This window comes from Meriones unguiculatus, chromosome 16 (genome assembly GCF_030254825.1).
Source record: "Meriones unguiculatus strain TT.TT164.6M chromosome 16, Bangor_MerUng_6.1, whole genome shotgun sequence".
Classification (NCBI taxonomy): Eukaryota; Metazoa; Chordata; class Mammalia; order Rodentia; family Muridae; genus Meriones; species Meriones unguiculatus.
The window spans coordinates 27,219,040-27,238,533 of record NC_083363.1 but is presented as its reverse complement, the minus strand read 5'-3'; the positions used below and the strand labels follow the sequence as shown (position 1 = coordinate 27,238,533).

Genomic DNA, 19,494 nt, shown 5'->3' with positions numbered 1-19,494 from the left:
CTCCAGTCCAATTATCTAAAATATAGCTCGACAATTGTTTAGACAGATTTGCGGCACAGGAAAAATTCGGCACTTGGTTTTTAAGAATGCTAGTTCTTGTCTTTCGATAAAAGTTACAGAGCACACCAGCCTCTTTTATTACCTATTGCATTTCAAAGCTGTCTACTCAGAGGTCTTGAGTAAAGAATGCTGACATCTATTGCTAATGTTGCTTAAAGAGTATGTTTCATAAATGAGTGATATTTTCACTAGTCAGACTAAGACTAAAAGTTTCAAGGCTTCAAGTCTTGGATGGCTTCAGAATTTTTCTGATGCTCTCTTTTAAAAAACAAAACAAAACAAAACAAAACAAAACAAAACAAAACAAAACCCCTTTTGCAGTGTTGGATATCTAACACAAGTGCACCAGCAACCGCGATGTGCCTTCTCAAATCATTGTATAAATAGCTTGTCTCAGTGGGTATGGGTGCTTGGCAACAAGCTGAGTGACCTGAGTTCTCTTCCCAGAATCCACTTGATGGAAAGAGGACCAACTCCTACAGGTTGTCCTCTGACCTCGACGTGTATACCATCCAAAATATGAATTACACACATAAAAAAATAATAAATAAATATAAAAATTTCATTTAAAAATTAAGTACCTAATCAATAATTTGTCAATGCTATTAGAAATATGACAATATAGCATATGGAATACGTCATAGGTTTATTTTAGCACTCCCCTCCTAATATGCATGCATTCCCCTAAGATTTGTTAATGTAACTATTTCATCACTATACATTATTTTTTATTAAAAACCATATAATTTTTATTTGATGCTTTTAGCATCTAGTGATTGGCCTGTAAAGTGAAGTATTTATTTGCAAGTGGAGTCTTATTTGACAGTAGTGTTTTCCTTGGTATGACTTAATTCATGTGGTGTGTAGTCCTTGTTTCCCATTTTGTTCTACTCCTTTTTCTTGGCAATCTAAATACAGAAGTTGTACCCTGCATTTTCTATTCCTGTGACATGTTGTAGGCAGTGCTCTTGGAGTCCCGTGTTTCCTTCAGACATCAAAGTGGAGAACTGCATGCTGTAGATGAGATTATTCCCTGAGCAGGAGTGCAGGGATGCTGATGCTGAGCTTTGATGTCACCCTGGGCTTCTCTCCCAAAGATGATTAAGTTCTTACCCTGTTTCCAAACACAGCATCAGCAGGTTCCCATTGAAACAGACTGTCCACTATCACCCCACGTCTCATTCCTCTCCCCTCCCATTTTTTCAACCTTCCCTTTCTTCCCCATCTCATTCTTACCTGTCAGTCTGCCTGTTCTTGTTTGTGATGGGGATTGTACCCCTCCTGCGTATAAATTGGATGTTCTACCACTAAACTGCAATCTCAGCCCCAAAAAGCTCTTTAAACGTTATTGTCTGTCACTGGATTCCCTCTCACTCTGTGGGCGTCTTCTTCACTCAGTTGATTGTTTCCTCAGCTGTATAGAGGCATTTTAGTTTTAGGAGGTCCCACCTGTCAATTGTTGGCCTTAATATTTTCATCTTCCCACTTTTGAGAGACTAAAATCAGTCAAGTCCAAAATCTGTTAAATTAATTTATGTATTCAGGTCTTACAGATGCTAAATACAGACAAAAATAGTCAGAATTTTAATATTTTTGCTTCTGATTTATATTTTTGCTTACCCACCAATGCCATCTATAATAATAGGATCTATTACTTATGTTCATGGGAAATTTTTGAAAAAGGAAGGAAAGAAGGAAGGAAAAGAAAGAAAGAAAGAAAGAAAGAAAGAAAGAAAGAAAGAAAGAAAAGCCAGCTTCCAAAACAATGAATGAGATTGTTCAGTTTCTTGAAGGCTCAAGGTCTCATAGATATTTCAGTTAGATATTATTAGTATGAATGAAAAATGAAGACATACTCTTCCTAGGTATGGTGGAAGAGAAGGTTTATTGTAGATATGAGGGATAGCACAGCCAGAGGCATCTGGAAGGGTCCAGACTGTCATGGCAATGAGAGGAGGGGTGGTGGGAATAAGAGAGTAAGAAAGGAAAAAGAGGAAGAAAGAAAGAGGGCACCTGGTAACAAGGGGTACCAAGCAGCCAAGATGCCAAGAGTGAGCCAAGAGGATGTGTAACCCAAATGGCTGGGCCTTATAGGAAATGAGAAGCAGAAAGGGGGGGGAAGTGGAACTCAGGGGCTGGAAAGGCTTAAGGTAGGGGACAGGGTATGCCAACCAGGATGGTCTATAACAGGTATTTGTAAGTAGGGACTGAGGGAGACTGGCAGCCAGAGTCCACTCTTGAAAGTGTGTTTGAGCTGTCCTACCTCTGCCTTCCAGATAAAGCACAGTTAGAAACCAATAATAAGTGAAAACAATAATAATATTTTCTTTGAGGAAAGAAAGTACGAGGTATACAAGCTTAATAGCTGGATTTAAAACACCAGAATCAAGTTCACCTTGTCATCATATGATCAATTGGCATTTTGTGAAGTATTGTCTGTCTTTTTATTGATGCTGTCACTCTTAAAGTGATCCATGTGGTGTGTATTTGAGAAACTGGATCTCTGCTGATTGCAATCTCGCTTTTTGAGTAAAATGCTGTTTCTGCTATGAACAAAACCAGGTATTTTTCTTTCCAGTAATGATTTTCTGTATTTTGGATGGAGCATCATTTGAATAGGACTGGTTATGATAACCTTTTCTCATGAGCCAAAAGTTCAGAGTGTAATTGAACGACTGCAGTGGACTTAGGTGCTCCATCAGCATTTCCGGAAATCCTTTGGGCTGGTGGTGTAGCTGTGTGGTAGAGCATGTGCTTGAGCATGGGCATTGCTCTGAGTTCAACCCCTGAAACAAAAAGGAAAAAATGTTACTTCTACTTGCTAAAATTTACATTTTGTTTTTCAGAGATTTCCCCATCTTCTTTTCTACTATTTTAAAAATCACTTTCAAAATCCTTTCCTGTTTTTTTTTTTTTCTTAAAAATTAACTTTACTTATTTTTCCATACAGTATCACTAAATAATTAATAATAATAATGAAATCTAGCTTTGGTATATGGACTCTTTATTTTCCAAGGCATTTATTTCCATGATGTTTGTTTTGCATCTGATAGCCATATGTTCAAGTAAATGTTATAAAGAATGCTCAATTATGATGAAAAATATAGCCCTGTTAATTGTTCTGTGTCACAGTGTAACATGGAATGTAACAGAGCAAAAGTGTCAATTTCAAGTCATGTAGCCATCCAGATATGGGCTCTTCTGCACACTTGATGGGTAAAAACACTGTTAACCTTGCGTCTCTTGCCTTATCAGAGAACTGGAGCAGTAAGTGGAGCCTCTGGCTCTGCTTATAGCTATTTTGCATGATTATGAGGCCGTGTTCATTTTGTGGAAGAACTCCCTGCTAATGTCTACATTATCTTTCTTGGTTTATAGTGGCACCATAGCATGTGCTTAATTGTTCTCTTCTCAGTTCGGTCGTCTGGAAGTCTCCCTGAGCTATCCTTGGCTGGTTATTTTGTCTAGGTTCTCTACTTACCCAAGGGAGTCCCTCATTCTGTGTTCTAGGAATTTATTCCACCCATTTGCTGTAGAATCCTTTGGGCCTCTGCATCATCAGTCCCCACGGCAGACTTGTAAATTACCAGTACCACCTATTTTTCACTAAAAACTTTTGTAATGATATTGAACTTGGTTTGAAAATGATGGTAAGTTTAGGTCAAATTTTATTTCACAGCCAATGAAATTTACATATGAAAAGAACTATCTTAAACTACTTGATATTTGTAGTGGAGCCCAACAAGATTAACTAACCTGAACTGTGCCTTCAGACGGCAGCCAACATGGTGACAGTCTTCATTACACAAGGACAGCCCTGGTTAGTGAACAGAGTAGGGGAGCATGTTGCATGTTCAGTGCTCTTCTGAGTGTCCTCTGAGCTATTCTGGCTTTGGTTGTTTGTGTCTCAGTGAACAGCAAAGCAGGCAATTTGCCATAAAGTTGAAAAATTCATATCGCTAAGACTGTGAGGCATCCTAATAGGAAATTTTCATTCCAGCAATGCTGTGACTGCCCCGGGGAAAGACATTTTTGCATCTCTTCTTTAAAAACATAGTGATTCGTTGAAGTGTTCTCTCTGTAGAGTGTGGCGCTGCCCTGCTGCCGTGTGGCATATTGTGTTGGGAGATTGTGTTGTACATCTTTGTTTTATTGTGCCTAGTGGAGAATGTCTAGAATGTTTGTGTGTGTTCTTTTTTTAATTTCCAGGTTTTCAATGATAACTTTTACCAGTTTTAATTGTTCCTTCATGTGTTGTGTTTTGTGATATATATGTTTGATTTAGGGAGGTTTGTTCATATAATCAATGTCAATTTGTTTTTTTCTTTTTCTCTTCTTCTGATCAGGATTTCTGGCAGGTACTGACTTGGAAGCATGTGCTTTTAGTTAATCTCTGCTCTGGAATCCCCATTAATGCTTCAGAGGCAAAGGGTCTGTGCATGCCGTTTGTACCCCACTCCCTGCAGAATGGCTCCTGTCACTTTAAATCACTCACCTTAACTCTAATATGACAATTCAAACACTACACAGTCCTTGAGAACATAAAACCCAGCATAATTCAAAAGGAAGTTTTATCAGTAGCTGTTAACAGAGAAGGACAAGAAACTTTGTTGTAGTCATTGCACTACATCAGATTTTAATTAATTGGTCACTTAAATGTTAGTATTATTAGGGTTGTTTTGTTCCTAAACTATCATAGGAATGGAAGACAGTTTAAACTAATAGGCTTATTTTTTCTTTTGAAATTACTTAATAAAAGTAAGCAGGTAAGCAGTTGCTTGGTTACTCTTTGCTCAATAAAATAGCTCAAGAAGAAATTGGTGGCACATTTAAACTTAATTATTTTGTCCTTTTGAGCCGTGCAATGACTGTCACTTGGAAAAATAAATGAACACCTGGCTTTAATATCCAGTATAGCTGGCTGGGAGATTTCCAAGGACACTCAGAACAAGTGCTTTTTAAATTGATCTTCAGATACTGGGACTATAGATTATAAATTTTTAAATTTTATTCATTTATAATTACCCTTGCATTTTTGATGATTAGCTATAATAAATTAAAATATAAATTCAACATAAATAGTAGCATCATCTGACTTGAAATAATTGGTACTATAATGAAGATCATAGGATACTCTTTCTTTTTATAGTGCTCCTGTTTTAAAATGCTCCTGTTTTAAAATGGAATGCATTTTAGTAATTTTCCAAACCATTCACCTTGTTATTGATGAAATATCCTACCTTTCATAGATAAGCTGTATTCTGAAATAAACAAATACTTTAAAAATTGCATCAAAACAATTCATCGATAAGCCCATTTCAGTGCTTCAAATTCTGGAGATTTTATTTTAGAATAGCTAAGGTACAAACAGGTGCTAGGCAGATGAAAACAGGGCTACGTTCTTGGTAGAGCATTTGCCTACCATGAACAAGCCCTGCATTTGGGCTTTAGCACTCCAAAACTTAAGAGGGATAGTCGAGGGTCAGTCACATGAGAATGCCCTTCCCTTGGCTCTCAATGCTGTAGGACAAATGGTAGGAGGCAGCTCAGAATCCCTCACTCTTCAGTAATAACCATGTGCTTTAGATTTGTAAAACCTTGCCTTCCAAAGAAATGTGTATCACAAGGAGTGGGAAGAAGAGATGGAAATTAAGTGCTAGGAAATCTCTGAAACTTACAGCCTTGAGTGCTCAGTCTCTAGAGGGTAATAAGTGCTAGTCATTTAGGCTTTCAGTACTCAAAGTACTTTTCTTTGGTTGATTGGAGATTGGGAATCAACCATGATGCCACTTGCTTTAGTAGCACATATACTGAAATTGGGATGAAACACAGATTATTACAATGGCCTCTGTGCAAAGAGGGCACATACATTTTGAAGCAGTCTGTATATTTCTATCATTCATATTTTCCTAAACCTATTATGGATTTCTAGAACCAATAATTGAGTGCAGTATGAAGAAACTGTTTCACTAAAATTAAAATTTGAGATGTTAAATATTTTTAAGTCAGCTTTTATTGTATCCTTCAAAATACCTTGTAACTTTATATTAAACATAGGCTTTTCTTTTAATACATGGTGAGGAAATTGTTCATATTAGTTTCTAGGAACCGCGCTTGTTTTGGTGACACCAGTATGTATCTTTTAAGCTCCCCAAGCAAGCAGCAGCCACTTTATTAGAGGAGATGGACCCTTGCTTATCTTTTTGCAGCATCTGTTCTTGGCATGCTGTTCCTACTGCCTGTAGAAGGGCCAGCACCAGGGCCTGCTAGCACAGTGCGCTGTTCTTTAGACCAGCTAATTAATGACATCAGACACTCAGTGTATTACAGTGAGGAATATCTGCTGTCTCTTTCCAGTCTCTCGAGTTCCACCATTCAAAGTATGCAGATTTAACACATGTTTTGGTTATTCAGGTTGACAAAAGAAATTATAATATAATCATTAATGCCCCAAAAGGATGTCATTTACTTACTTGCCTCAGATATTAAGACTCCTATTAATACATCTTTAGATACATTTTTATTTTAGGTTATGTTGTGTTTGAACTTGGGATCAGCTGAACCCATTTGATATTCCATTGTGTTTTTTTTTTGTTTTTTTTTTTGAAGCATAAACATAACTGGCCATTACATTTCTGACAACACCTCATTCTTGGCTTTTTCATCACAGAACAATGTTTGGAGTTCACTTTGAATAAGAGGACTTTGTTCTAGACTAACTTCCATTTTCATATTACTTAAACACAAGCATGTTTTAAGGCCACAATTACATGATTCTAAAGAAGCTATTTCAAACAAGCATCTTCCATTCTGTGGACGCAGGTTCTCAACTTGTTCTAAATCTCTGCTGATGCTCTGGAGAGAATGTGTGAAACTAGTTCTTTGAGACTAGTAAGAGTATAAAAGAACATTTTATTTTTGAAGTGATGCACATTTTGAAAATGAATGGAGTGCACCCTTGACTAAGTAAAGGCATATTTAATCATTGGCTCAGATTTTCTTCCAATTAGCTAAGACAAGTGAACCCCCAAACTTAATGCTCCACAATAGTGAACTAAGTTTTCCTTCACGTTTCCAGCCCTCAGTAACATTTTCAGAAGTTACAAACGTGGATACCTGTGTACTCCTGTGCTGGTCAAAGCACGTGAAGTACAGTGGTTTGTGATACGGGCTCTGGAGTCAGAGCACAGTAGATCCTTGGGCTTACTTCTCTAAACCCAAGTCATCTTATATGGGATCCCGGGTCTGAAATTACACGTGTGGCCTGCTATGCCCAGGGCCAGGGATTGAACCCGGCACTTTTCCAACTGAGCTACATCTCCAGCCCCATATATGTATATGTATATATATATATATATGTAAAAACATATTTTTTTTACAAATTCTTGGCATACCTTTAATGGTCAGTAGTGTCCCATGAATAGCTCTTAATGTTTGGTCTCAAATTTGATATTAAAATTTTTTCTCACAGGGCTTCCTGAGAGATTGTAGCCATGTCAGTCAAGGATATGAGCAGTGATTCTTGCAATGAAATATTTGTTTTTCCTTATGATACATATTTTTCTTCCTGTATTTTTTCCAAACGGGAGAGGATGAAATTACTATGTTGACTTGTTCTTTCAAAATGTGTGCATAAGATTGTTTTACCATGAGTGATAAGGAGGCCATTTATGATACCCAAGTGACTGCAACCAAGATGGCTGCCAAGCTCAGGACTTTTGGGAACAGGGACTGTTTTCTAGGGAGTTTGTTTGTATTTAGCACTAATCTATTTGTGTGACCAAAGTTCTGAATCAAATTCTTAGATTTAGGTAGCAGGTTACCGATAATGATCACATAGAGTTTGTCCCACCCAGAGCTGGTATGAAGCAAAAGTCAGAAATGCTGTGCCAGAATATATGATTTCTTTTCCTCTGAGAGTTTTGATGATACTTCAGCAGATACTAAGAATTCAAATAAGTCACTTCACTAAAAGTTCTGTCCTTGGTTTGAAGTTAATTCCATTCCAGCAGATTTATTTGAATTGTTATTGCTGCTTTTAATCACATCATCTGCCACTGTTATATTTTAAGCATCTTCATGGTAACATTGTCTCAGAGGCTAACTAATGAAATAAGGAGAACATTTCATTTTGGGCATTGGGTTGATCCCAGAACTCAGGTGGTTAGGATTGGGACTGAAAAGAGAATTGCTTTCTGCAGATGGCATGTACATCATCTTAAGCACCCCCCTGCCTCAGCTTTGTTGCACAGTAATTTATGTTGCCTCCAATGTAGTGGTCCTTTGAGAAGCTTGGAAGAGAATCTGAGTCAAAGGGAGGGGGGAATTATAAACTACACCAAATTGGAAACATTTAAACTTAATTTTTATTTGGCATGCACCAGATTCTACCTTTCTGCACAATTGGCTATGAACCAAATCGAGAGTGACATATTTTAGCCGTGCAACAACTTATTTGATTAAGTACAATGTGACTGTTTTAGATTAACGTTTTTTTCCAAGGCTTTGGCTACTGTCTGTGCTTCAAGAAGATGATGAAGTGTGAGAGACTTACTGCATGGGAAAGCAATGGATTTTCTCTTACACTCCCCTCTTTCCACTGTAACTCCAGGGAGTGATGCTGTTGGCCATTTGGAAACAATAGGCCCAAATCAAGCTTTTTGAAAAAAGTATATTTCTGTCATTAATTTTTAAAGTACAACTTCAAATATTACTAGAGGGATTTGAAATCCTTTTCAGCAATATAGAGACATATTGATTCTTTTTTTTTTTTTTTCCTCAGCACTGGTGATTGTACCCAGGGCTTATCTTTCAAGACAGGGTCTCACTATATAGCTCTGGTGTCCTGGAACTTACTGTGTAGCCCATACTGGCCTGGAACTCACAGAGGTCCACCTCTCTCTGTCTTCCAAGTGCTGGGATTAAGATAGGGTCTTGCTAAATTCTCTAGATGGGTAACTCATATTCTGTCTCAGCCTCCAGGTAGCTGAGATTAGAGGCCTGCACCACCTCACCTGGCAAGATCACTGATAATAAAATAATTTTTAGTAAGTGTCAGTATTAATCTAAAAACTTGAGGTTCATGAAGTATGACATCTTAATTTATGTAGTAGTGCTATGCTTTTTTTTTCCCCCATATACCACAAATATTTTTAGTTTTTAGTTGATACATGAGCATTTACTTTGTGGAGTCTGTTGGTAGCCAGGAGCTACTTTTGTTTTAAACTTTAGAACTTGAAAACTGGATGTTAAGTAGAAAGAATGATCCATTTAATTAATTGAGTTCAGGAAGGAAAAATCACCTGCTCTATTTTGATCAACGCTGTAACTGACTGGTTGGGATTCCACACACACTAAGTGCTAGCACATTAGAATTTTGGTGGAAAGCCAGCCTCAGGGTTGTCCATGGTTCATGCAACTTTAACCAGCAGAATTGTTAAGTTTATGAGACTAGTCAGAATCTAAGGGTGGGCACTTGAATAAAAAGCCATCCAACCCAGTAAAACTATTGGCGTCTTTTAATTCATGGGAAGTGCAGCAATCACATGTGTAGAGAACAAAGTGTTATATAGTAAGTTTACTTACAAGTTTTTTGACCAACTTAAAAAGTTGATGGAGGCCTGTAATCTCTGCTACCCAGGAGGCTGAGGCAGGAGGATCACAAGTTGGAGGCCTGCCTGCCTGCACCATAGGGTGAGACCAAGGCCAGCCTGGCAATTTAGTGGGATCCTGTCCTAAAACAAAAAGCAAAAGAAAGTTTGGGGAGTCTTCTCAGTAGTGGAGTGCTTGCCTCCCACATACAAAGCTTTGAGTTCACACCTCAGTAACCACACAGAGCTATATAAATCAGAGTCCACAGATGCAGCTCAGTGGCAGAAATCTCACCTTGTAAGCCTGAAGCCCTTTAAAAAAAAAAAATCAGAGTATGGTAGTACAAGTGAAATCAAAGCAGCCCCTTTGTGGTGCTATTTCTTCATTACTTAAGGTCTATAACTTCAGTGTCTTAGTGATTGCAGGTCTGTAGCTGTGTCCTACATTTTGAAATAAAGCTAGGTTCTAAATTATATTTTGTTCATGTATGTCAGTGATCTCATTGCTTCTCAGTGTTCTGCAAAATTCTGCCATCCAAAAAGGAACATTTGTCACGAAGTTGAATAGAGATGATGCTATAAGTTGAGCTGAATCCTGCCTCACACTTTAAATTTCAGTAATTGAAGTGATTGGCATAGAATTTGATAGGTAACATCTGAGCTGGATACTGTGGTCTGATACTTTATAAGGAGCCTGCAATTGCAATTTTCATATTAAAATATGCTCAGTAATTTTCACCGAACACTAAAGTAGCTGGAGCCCTCCTTTGGGAATCTTAAGATGAAAGACATTTCTCCCAGATGCTCCCTGAGTTCATCCTGATCTACACCTATATAGCATTTGCCCTTAGAAGACTGGTGAAACAGCTTCAAAATCTTTCTTTGCTCTCTTAAATACAGCTTTACTTTCTTTCTTACAGTTTGACTATTATCTCTGCTATTTATATTGATTTCTTATATTGAATTAATGCATATTCTTTGGATTTTCTTAGAAAAAAATACATTTCAAAGAGAAAAATGATAAGGAACATTGTGTTTTCCTTAGAAAATGTTCTTCCCTTTAGCTCTTTGAGCAAACAGATGATGTTTGCTCAGGGCCACAAAAAAAGAAGACTTAGAATTTAGTCCAGCATTAAACATTACCCAAAAGATTAAGCAAGGGAACATTTTGCTTGCATTTTCCATTTGCGAAATTGAACATTAATGAGACCTTTGGAGTCAGAGATGCTAACCAAACCCTCTCTGTGCTGCCAGCCTTTCATCAATTTTTGTTTTCCATTTTACCACACTTTGGGCTTTTAAATTTTCATTTTCAAACTCGTATCTCTGTTTTCATCACTTCCCCATATATCATGGTCAATAGATTTGAGGATATCATCTATATTAGAATTAGGTCTGGTTTAAAAAGCCAGCTAAAAAGATCCATAGGCACAAAATCGGCTAATAATTGATTTCCTGGTAACTCTCATTCCGTTTTTTGTTTTTTATTTCTTTATTTTTTTTAGGCATCATCTCACCATGTATACCAGGCTGACCTCATACTTGCAGAGATCCACCTCAGACTCCCTTCAAATTTTTGACACAACCCTTTGATGCTCTCCTCACTTTAATTTGAGAGATCAAATTTGATGGCTTTCTGATAACTTTGGTGTCTATGAGTAAAATGTTGCAGCTTTTGTAACATTTTGTACAGATCTTCTGTAGAGTTTTGGGCATTTGCAGACTCAGGCTGATCTACCAGTGCAGTCCTCTGTGTGATGGTACACTGTGATGGCACACTGTGAATGTGCCATCCTACTTGTACGCAAGCTGCTCTTTACCAAATGAATACTCAGAAAATACCCAGATGACCTCGATTTCCTCCTTTTCCCACCCAGCTCCGGAAGTGCTGGTGAAGTGTGGCCTTTGAGGAGTGAAGAGATTCTATTACACCATGAGTACCACAAGACAGGAGCTGTTTGCAAATCCTCTTTTAGCATCCCTCATTCTTTTCACCTTCAAGGAGCTGCTGTGAGGCTCACACATTCTCTGCTTGCTCCCTTTGCAGTATCCATGCATGCCTGTGCAATATGCCCTTGTTCCCTCCACTTATCCATTCTTGGAAATTTTCTACCCACCCTGGACATACCCTTCTGTTGTGAGTCCTTGTTTCTTACATTTCTATCGGGTGTCTTTAGTTTTTTCTTACATAACAGCAGTTTGGCCTTGCTCTGGGCCCTCCTGCTCCTTCTCACAATACTCAGTATAGCAGACGTCTTACATGCAGCTACTCTGACAAAAATTCTTTCCTAAGGAGCAGAAGCTTCTAAATCCAAACCTGCACTGTTGAGTGAGCTAGCTAGAGTTGCATTACAGATGTAGTGATGAGGCCCTGTGGAGGCTAAGAGCACTCAGTGAGGTAGTCTCTTCCGCAAATAGAATGGGGTTCACTGGATAGCTATACACAAAATAGTAAAGGGATGGCAAGATGGCTCAGTGTGTAAGGGTGCTTGCTGCCAAGCCTTGTGACCCAAAGTCAATCTCCAGAATCTGCGAAAAAGAAGAGAAGTTCTGACTCTCTAATGTACACCATGGCACATGCACATACCTCTACACATACACATTAAATAAATGAATGTAAGAAATGAAGCTGGGCTGACCATTTCACTTTATATAGAAACACTCAGAATGGATAAGTAAATATTTAAAGAGAATTAATGCTTTTGAACTAGAAAGTAGAGATAGCTTCGTGACCTTGGTTTCCGTGATAGAGTATTAACTACAATATGAGATTTTAAAAATAGGTGAATTGAACTTTACCAGCAAATCATCAGGTGACTCATAGAACTTATCAGGATAGTGAAAAGCCAACAGGAAGAAGGAGTGAAGGCCACAGCCTCCAGGACATATCATCAGAGCAAAGCCAGTTGAAAAGTGGCACAGGCCTTGAATAGACCGTTCACATGGCAACAAGATCGTGACGAAGATAACACTGGGCACAAGGAAGATACTCATCAGAGCCACAGTGAAGCCACATGTGGGGTCCTGTAATCCCAGCACTTGGGAGGCAGAGACAGGAGGTTTACCTCAAGCTTGAGGAGTTCCAAAGCATACAGGGCTAAATAGTGAAACCCTGTCTGGAAGAGAAAAGCAAAACCCTACACTGAGGTACCATTTTACATCCATGAGGATAGCTGCACGGATATGTAGAAATCAGAGCCTCTTACATAGCTGGGGGAAAGGGGTGCCAAAGCCACTGAAGGAAATAGTTTGGCTGTCCCTCAAGACTTAACTATATAATTACCATGTAATAGGGCAGTTCTGCATCTAAGTACATGTGGAGAAAAGTCAAACTGCTCTGACAGTTGTTAGTAAGTGATTGCATGCAGCAGCCAAAGGCAGCAGTCATCTGAGTGCCCTGCCTTTGGATGGGTGAACCAGTCCTTCTGATACACAGAGTGCAGTGGTTTTGGTAATAGAAAGTATTTAGGCACTGATTTGCACTACAGCATGGATGAACCTAGAGAATGTTTAATTCTAGGAGCCAAACACAAAATATTCATTTGTTGTACAGTAAAAAATGATTAAAATGATGACATCTATGGAAATGCTATCACAATAATATGTAATAAACCTTCAAAGGAAAATAAGGAAAGAACTGTTACAGATAAAGGACTCTAAAGAGACCTGGCAAATGGGTGCATTTTTATTCTGATATATCTGCACTGAGGAAGAAGGGACATAGGTGCAAAGGAAATCATTGGGATAGTTGGCTAAATGTGAAACTGGACAGGATGCCGGTCGACAAGATGGCCTGAGTTTGATCCTTGGAGCTCACATGGTAGAAGAAAGAACAGACCTTTTCAGGTTGTCATCTGACTGCCACACTCTCACAGTGGCTCACACACAAAACAATCTTCTAAGATTTTTTTTTATTAATGAGTTGTATTAGATAATACTGTGTGTACTAATATTAAAATTTCTGCTTCTATTGCATTTATTCCACAGTGCTTAAGAGAATGTCTTTGTTCACAGGAAATATATTCTGATATGTTTAAAATAATGTAAAATAGCACCATGTCTCCAGCTGACTGAGCGACGTGAAGGCTATTTCTGTAAAAAAAAAAAAAAAAAAAAAATACAGAGTTGGTAGAGTCATGTGCTAGTAAACTTATATAAAAAGTGTATGCTTGCTCTCTATATAGGAGGTTTTCACTTTTCCTGTTGCTTTGAAATTGAATGAAAATCTAAAGTTGCCAGCCAGGTTTGGCTTCTGTCTTTATTCTTCCCAAGCAGCACCGTGGAAGTGATGCTACCTCTGGCCAACAGCCTTCTTTCACTTGTAAACTCTCATCTGCTCCTTGACTTTTGGCTCCCGATATTTTATTTATTTTAGTGCACAGTGCAACATCTCCATGAAATTATTATGATATTTATTCTTCAGCTTCTATATACACTTACTGCTTTGGCTAGCAATCATCTGCCTTTGGAAATGTATTTTCATTTTCTTCCTTTTCACATTGTTTTGCAACATGTCAGATAATATAATAATGTATGTGAGGAATTTACATGTTAACTTCCAGAGAGTGGCCTTGCTATTCTTGCTCTCCTCCAATTAGCTCTCCTCCTGAAATGTGTGTTTAACCTCTGGGTAGAGAAACAAACATTGTGGAAGATCCAGCCTTGCTAAAAGCATCCTGAGCTATGTGTTCATCTTAGTTGTCAACTCTGAGATATAATCACTAAATAAATACTGTCCTGGGGGATGGTATATCAATCAGCCACAAAAGTCAGAGAATCTCTTGCTTTCTGTCTTCTGTTTGGTTTTTGCATTGCTAGGGATGGGGAGTGCTCCGTTAATAGGGTGCACTAGGTAGCAGCTCTAGCATGGAGCAGCAGCCTAGCCCCAGGAAGTCCTTTCTCAGACAGCATCTGCCATGTAGACCCTGGGCCTGGGTCTGGGCCTGTGGGTTTGTACCTGTGTATGGGCCAGCAGAGTCCGTTAAGGTCATGCAGGGTAATGTCATGCGGGCTCATGGTGCTTGTGCTGTCAGTTGCTTAACTATCTCTCTTTCCTTTGTGATGTTGATGGGATCTCCACTAGACAGAGGTAACCCATGGTGGCCTGTGCCTGGATGCTGGTGTGATGGTGCCTGTCAGTTTTCATGAGGCTCCCGCCTACAGTGCTGCCTTTGCTTTCTGCTTGCATGAGATTTTCTTTGGTTATGCTTTCTTGATTTGATATCTTAAAACCTCTTTCTTTGTGTCCCCCCCCCCCCCCCCGCTTGGTGCACAGAATAAATATTTCCTGTGGTTGGTCCAGAACTTATGGACTTTGTTTCAAGTGCAACTCTCTGGTGGATCCATTGCAGTTTTTGAAACTATCTTCACCACTGATGCTTTGCTACAGTGAGGAGCTCAGAGAACAGGAACTGTTTGGCCAGACGTGAAAGAGTCCACACGTCAGGAAGGCTGATACAGAAGCTAAGAACTGATTACAGAGGAAAGGAAGGGAGTGTGTATTTGGAAGAGCTGAGTCAGAAATCTGTTCCCACCAACTAGCTGAAATTCAGTAGCATCCACTAACATAATAACTATGGTTAAGTTAGTTGTATCTAAATCTTGGAGTAAATGTCTGATTTGGCATTACCCTTTAGAATATTCTTTATCCTAAATATGCTTCTATATTTCAGACTGAGATTAAGAATCCAAAAGGAAATATTAAAATTAGTATTTCAGAAGCATTTGTATGGGCTTGAAAACAGCTTCTTTTCCTCCATTTCAGCCTACTAACAGTATGATTGTTTGGTCAGTTGGAACCAATTTTCTTTTAGCTCTTTCATTTGTTTGTTTGATTTTGTTTTTCTTTGTGCTACTGAATTATTAGTCTTCAATGTAAGGTCAGCAGTTTTAAAATTAAGACAGTTCTGAAGTAGGGCTGTGTGTTCAGTGGCAGGAAATAACTGAAATAATTTTCTAATTTCATACTAACCCAGTGTTTAAGTGAAAACCAAATCATCTTTTGACTTGGAATTTTCATTAGCTTAAAAACTGTAAAGGATCCATAGATTTTGAATGGCTGTCCTAGAAATGCTTACGTGTGAGTGAACTGGGAGGTAAATGCCATCGTTCTTACAGTCTGTGTTCTGATTCAGTCCTATCTCCTTTATTTCCTGCTGGGACCTGTGCACTTACCAGAAAATTGCCCAGGAGCGGGAGAAGTTTGCTGATGAAGGCAGTATCTTCTATACCCTTGGAGAATGTGGCCTTATCTCCTTCTCTGACTACATTTTCCTTACAACTGTTCTTTCCAGTAAGTATGAACTTCCCATCTTATTTACATGTATTTATTTATATAAATACAGAAACAGCTAAGCTGATTGGCTGGAAAACAACACCTGTTTATAATTAGTGAATTATAAATCCTACATGATTTCATTTGTTTTTTTCTGTAACTTGTGTATAAACTCACTTGAAAGGGAAAGAGAACCTGGGCTGTCAGGGTAAAACTTTTTAAGCACACAGCCTGCCAGGTTACCCCTGCTGGAACTGGGGCTCTGTGTTCTGTGAGGACCAATGGCACAATGTGATTGCCACGCACACTGTGACCGCCGTGCACACTGAGACTGCAAGCACACTGTGATTGCCATGCATACTGTAATGTGACTGCTGCAGCATTGTGCTCCATGCACACCATTTTCATGTGACATTCCTTGCACTAAGGAAAACTGACTCAGTTGTCTTGTTTGTGTTGACTACTCACTTTTTTTAAATTTTTAATTACACTTTATTTACTTTGTATCCCCCCTCTAGTTCCCTCCCTCCTCCCCTCCCAGTCCCTTCCTTCCTCCCTCTGCTCCACGCATGCCCCTCCCCATGTCCAATGGTAGGGGAGGGGTTCTTTTCCTTCCTTCTGATCCTAGTCTGTTAGGTCTCATCAGGAGTGGCTGCATTGTCTTCCTCTGTGGCCTGGTAAGGCTGCTCTCCCTTCAGGGGGAGGTGATCAAAGAGCAGGCCAATCAGTTCATGTCAGAAGCAGTCCCTGTTCCCATTACTATGGAACCCCCTTGGATACTGAACTACCATGGGCTACATCTGTGCAGGGGTCTTAGGTTATCTCCATGCATGGTACTTGGTTGGAGTATGATCGTGGGAACTGCAATGGATCATCCTAAGTGAGCTTTCCCAGAAGCAGAAAGACACACACAGTATATACTCACTCATATAGTCATGTAATATAGAATAAACCTACTAAAATCTGTACACCTAAAGAAACTAATCTAGAGGGAGGACTCTGGCTAAAATGCTCAATCCCCATCCTGAAAGGCAAAGAGTATGGACATCAGAAGAAGAAGAAAACAGGAAACAAGTTAGGAGCCTCCCACAGAGGGCCTCTGAAAGGCTCTGCCCTGCAGACTATCAAAGCAGATAGTGAGACTTATGGCCAAACTTTGGGCAGAATGCAGGGAATCTTATGAAAGAAGTGAGAAATAGTAAAATCTGGAGAGGACAGGAGGTCCACAAGGAGAGCAACAGAACCAAAAATTTGACTGCTCACTTTTTAATTGTGGAAGAATATTTCTGGAAACTCAAAACTCAGTATTCACTTATGTAGAACACTGGTAAGTATCTGGGTTCTTAAGAGTTAATTTAGGATATATAACTGTGGCACTTTCTCTTAGTATGAATTTTAATCATTCATAGCTCTCTCTGTACAGTTTGTTAAACCATCACTCAGGTGAGAGCTGAATGCTACTCTGTGGTGAAGTACTTGTCTAGCTGTGCGTGGTCCTGGATTCAGCCCTAACTCTGCAAAAGAAAGTACCTGAAATGAACCAGAATTCAGACTCCATGTTGACTAAGTAAATGTTCTTCCAGCTAGGAAAGAGACTGCCATCTCCCCTCACCTCATCCTCCTTGCCACATCTCCTCTCCATCTGTAACTGAGCTTCTGTAAAGATAAAGCCCTGAATCAGGTGGTACTTTTGGGATAGAGTCTCTCTGTAGCCTAGGCTGCCCCTCAAACTTGTGATCCTCCTGTCTCAGCCTACAAATACTAGGATTACAAGTATGCACTATTATACACCACTGTGACCACCTTATGGGTTTCAACAGATGGAAGACATGATTTTGCCATGACCAACTAGTTTCAGCCTTATATTTCTTCCGTGTAACTGCTGACAAAGGAAAGAAGAAACAGACTTCTGCTTATCACAGCTGGCTGTGAGTGCCTGCCAGTGTGTCAGAATGAATGTATGTGGCAGACTAGTGCTCCAATGAGTACGTCCATTAACACAGTTATGAAAACCCCAAATTAAAGCATACCTTGACTTTGTTTTGAGACAGGGTTTCTCTGTGTAGTCCTGGCTGTTGTAGAGCCCTCTCTCTGTTGACCAGGCTAGCCTTGAACTCACAGAGATATGCCTGCCTCTGCCTCTCCAGCATTGGAACTAACGGTGTGTACAAGCACACCCAGCCCATATCTTGACTTGTTTTTAACAAATAAAAATTATTTTTTGTATATGTTGTGCAAATGCTACAGAGCTACTCATTGTGGGTGCTGAGAACTGAACCCTGATCCTCTGCAAAAGCAGCAAGTGCTTTTAACCACAGAGCCATCTTTCCACCTCTTATTGAGATTTTGTTGTTGTTAGTTCAAATTTAAAAGTTTTGAAGCTATTGAAAGTCTTTGTGATCTTCATATGCTCTGATGACATACATGTCCTCATGCTTCAGCCTGTAGCATGTACTGTTGTTATCTTCATTTTACAGATAAAGAAACTCAGGCATACAGACCCTCACTGTGAAGAAGTAGACATGTTCAGATAAGAGCCTGAACTGAGCAGCCTCTGTGCCCAGCTCTCAGTGTCAGCCGTGTGCGGGAACGCACTCACTGACTCTCTTTCTCCAACTATGGAAAGGCTATGACAACAGTGTGCTGCACACTGCATTTCTACTTTATCTAACAAGCTGCCAAGGAAAATACCCCATAGATTGTTCAATGAGGTACGGTTTGCGGGGCAACAAGGGACCTTTACAGTCAAGTTCAGAAAATGGTTTCCAAATCATCCTGGGAGAGGGCAGACAACTCCCTAAGCCTTGAAAGTGTTGGTACTGTGCCCTTGATATGATTCAGTGGAAAGGTACTTGCCACCAAGACTCACAACCTGAGTTCAATCTCCCAAACTCACAAGAAGGAAAGGAGAACCAACTCCTAAGTTGTCCTCTGACACCCTTCTTCCCCACACATAGAGAGAGTAAATAAACACACAAGTAAGCATTTCTAGTTGATTGGCATAGGACTGGCACATACAATGTGTACTGTATTCTGATAAGCATCAAGTAACAGGATCATAGAAAACCAGGAGGACAGTGGGAAGGAGTTGCCGCTGAGGCAGGACTACCCATCTGATGAGTTGTTTGCACAGTGAGTGGGCTCCTGACGTCTTCATCTCCTGAGTGCTGCCAACACTGCCCTAGTGCACTAAGCATGAGACTCCAGAGGACCTGAGGAGGTCTATTCTGTTGTCAGAAATAAAATCTAAGAACTATATGTAGCAAATAGTTCTTTTCCAGTTTGCCACTCCTAAAATTAAGCTAGGGAAGATGCTTTTCTGAAGAATTGTGTTGTACAGCCTGATTTCCTGTTAAATAGTGTTCATTCTCATTGAAACTTTTTGGAAATTTGATAAATGCCTTGTGTGGGCTGGCAAGATGGCTCATCGGATAAGAGCACTGTCTACTCCTCCAGAGGTCCTGAATTCAATTCCCAGCAACCACATGGTGGCTCACAACCATCTGTACTGGGATCTGATGCTCTCTACTGGCAGGCATGCACACATGCAATGAACACTCATACATAAAA

The 19,494-nt window shown here is 39.5% G+C and overlaps 1 protein-coding gene and 1 non-coding gene across 7 annotated transcripts in view; both read left to right on the top strand.

Annotated features, from left to right (window-relative positions):
- Micu1 (mitochondrial calcium uptake 1) overlaps positions 1-19,494 on the top strand; it is a 162,605-nt gene that overhangs the window by 53,288 nt on the left and 89,823 nt on the right. For all 6 annotated transcript variants that reach the window (XM_060369507.1, XM_060369505.1, XM_060369509.1 and 3 more), the window contains one exon: positions 15,828-15,942. In XM_060369507.1, the coding sequence (XP_060225490.1) occupies positions 15,828-15,942 (115 nt within the window). The remainder of the gene's footprint in view (positions 1-15,827; positions 15,943-19,494) is intronic.
- On the top strand, positions 5,851-5,952 carry LOC132648444 (U6 spliceosomal RNA). The gene has a single exon (XR_009586844.1). It is a non-coding gene; the product is annotated as a U6 spliceosomal RNA (small nuclear RNA).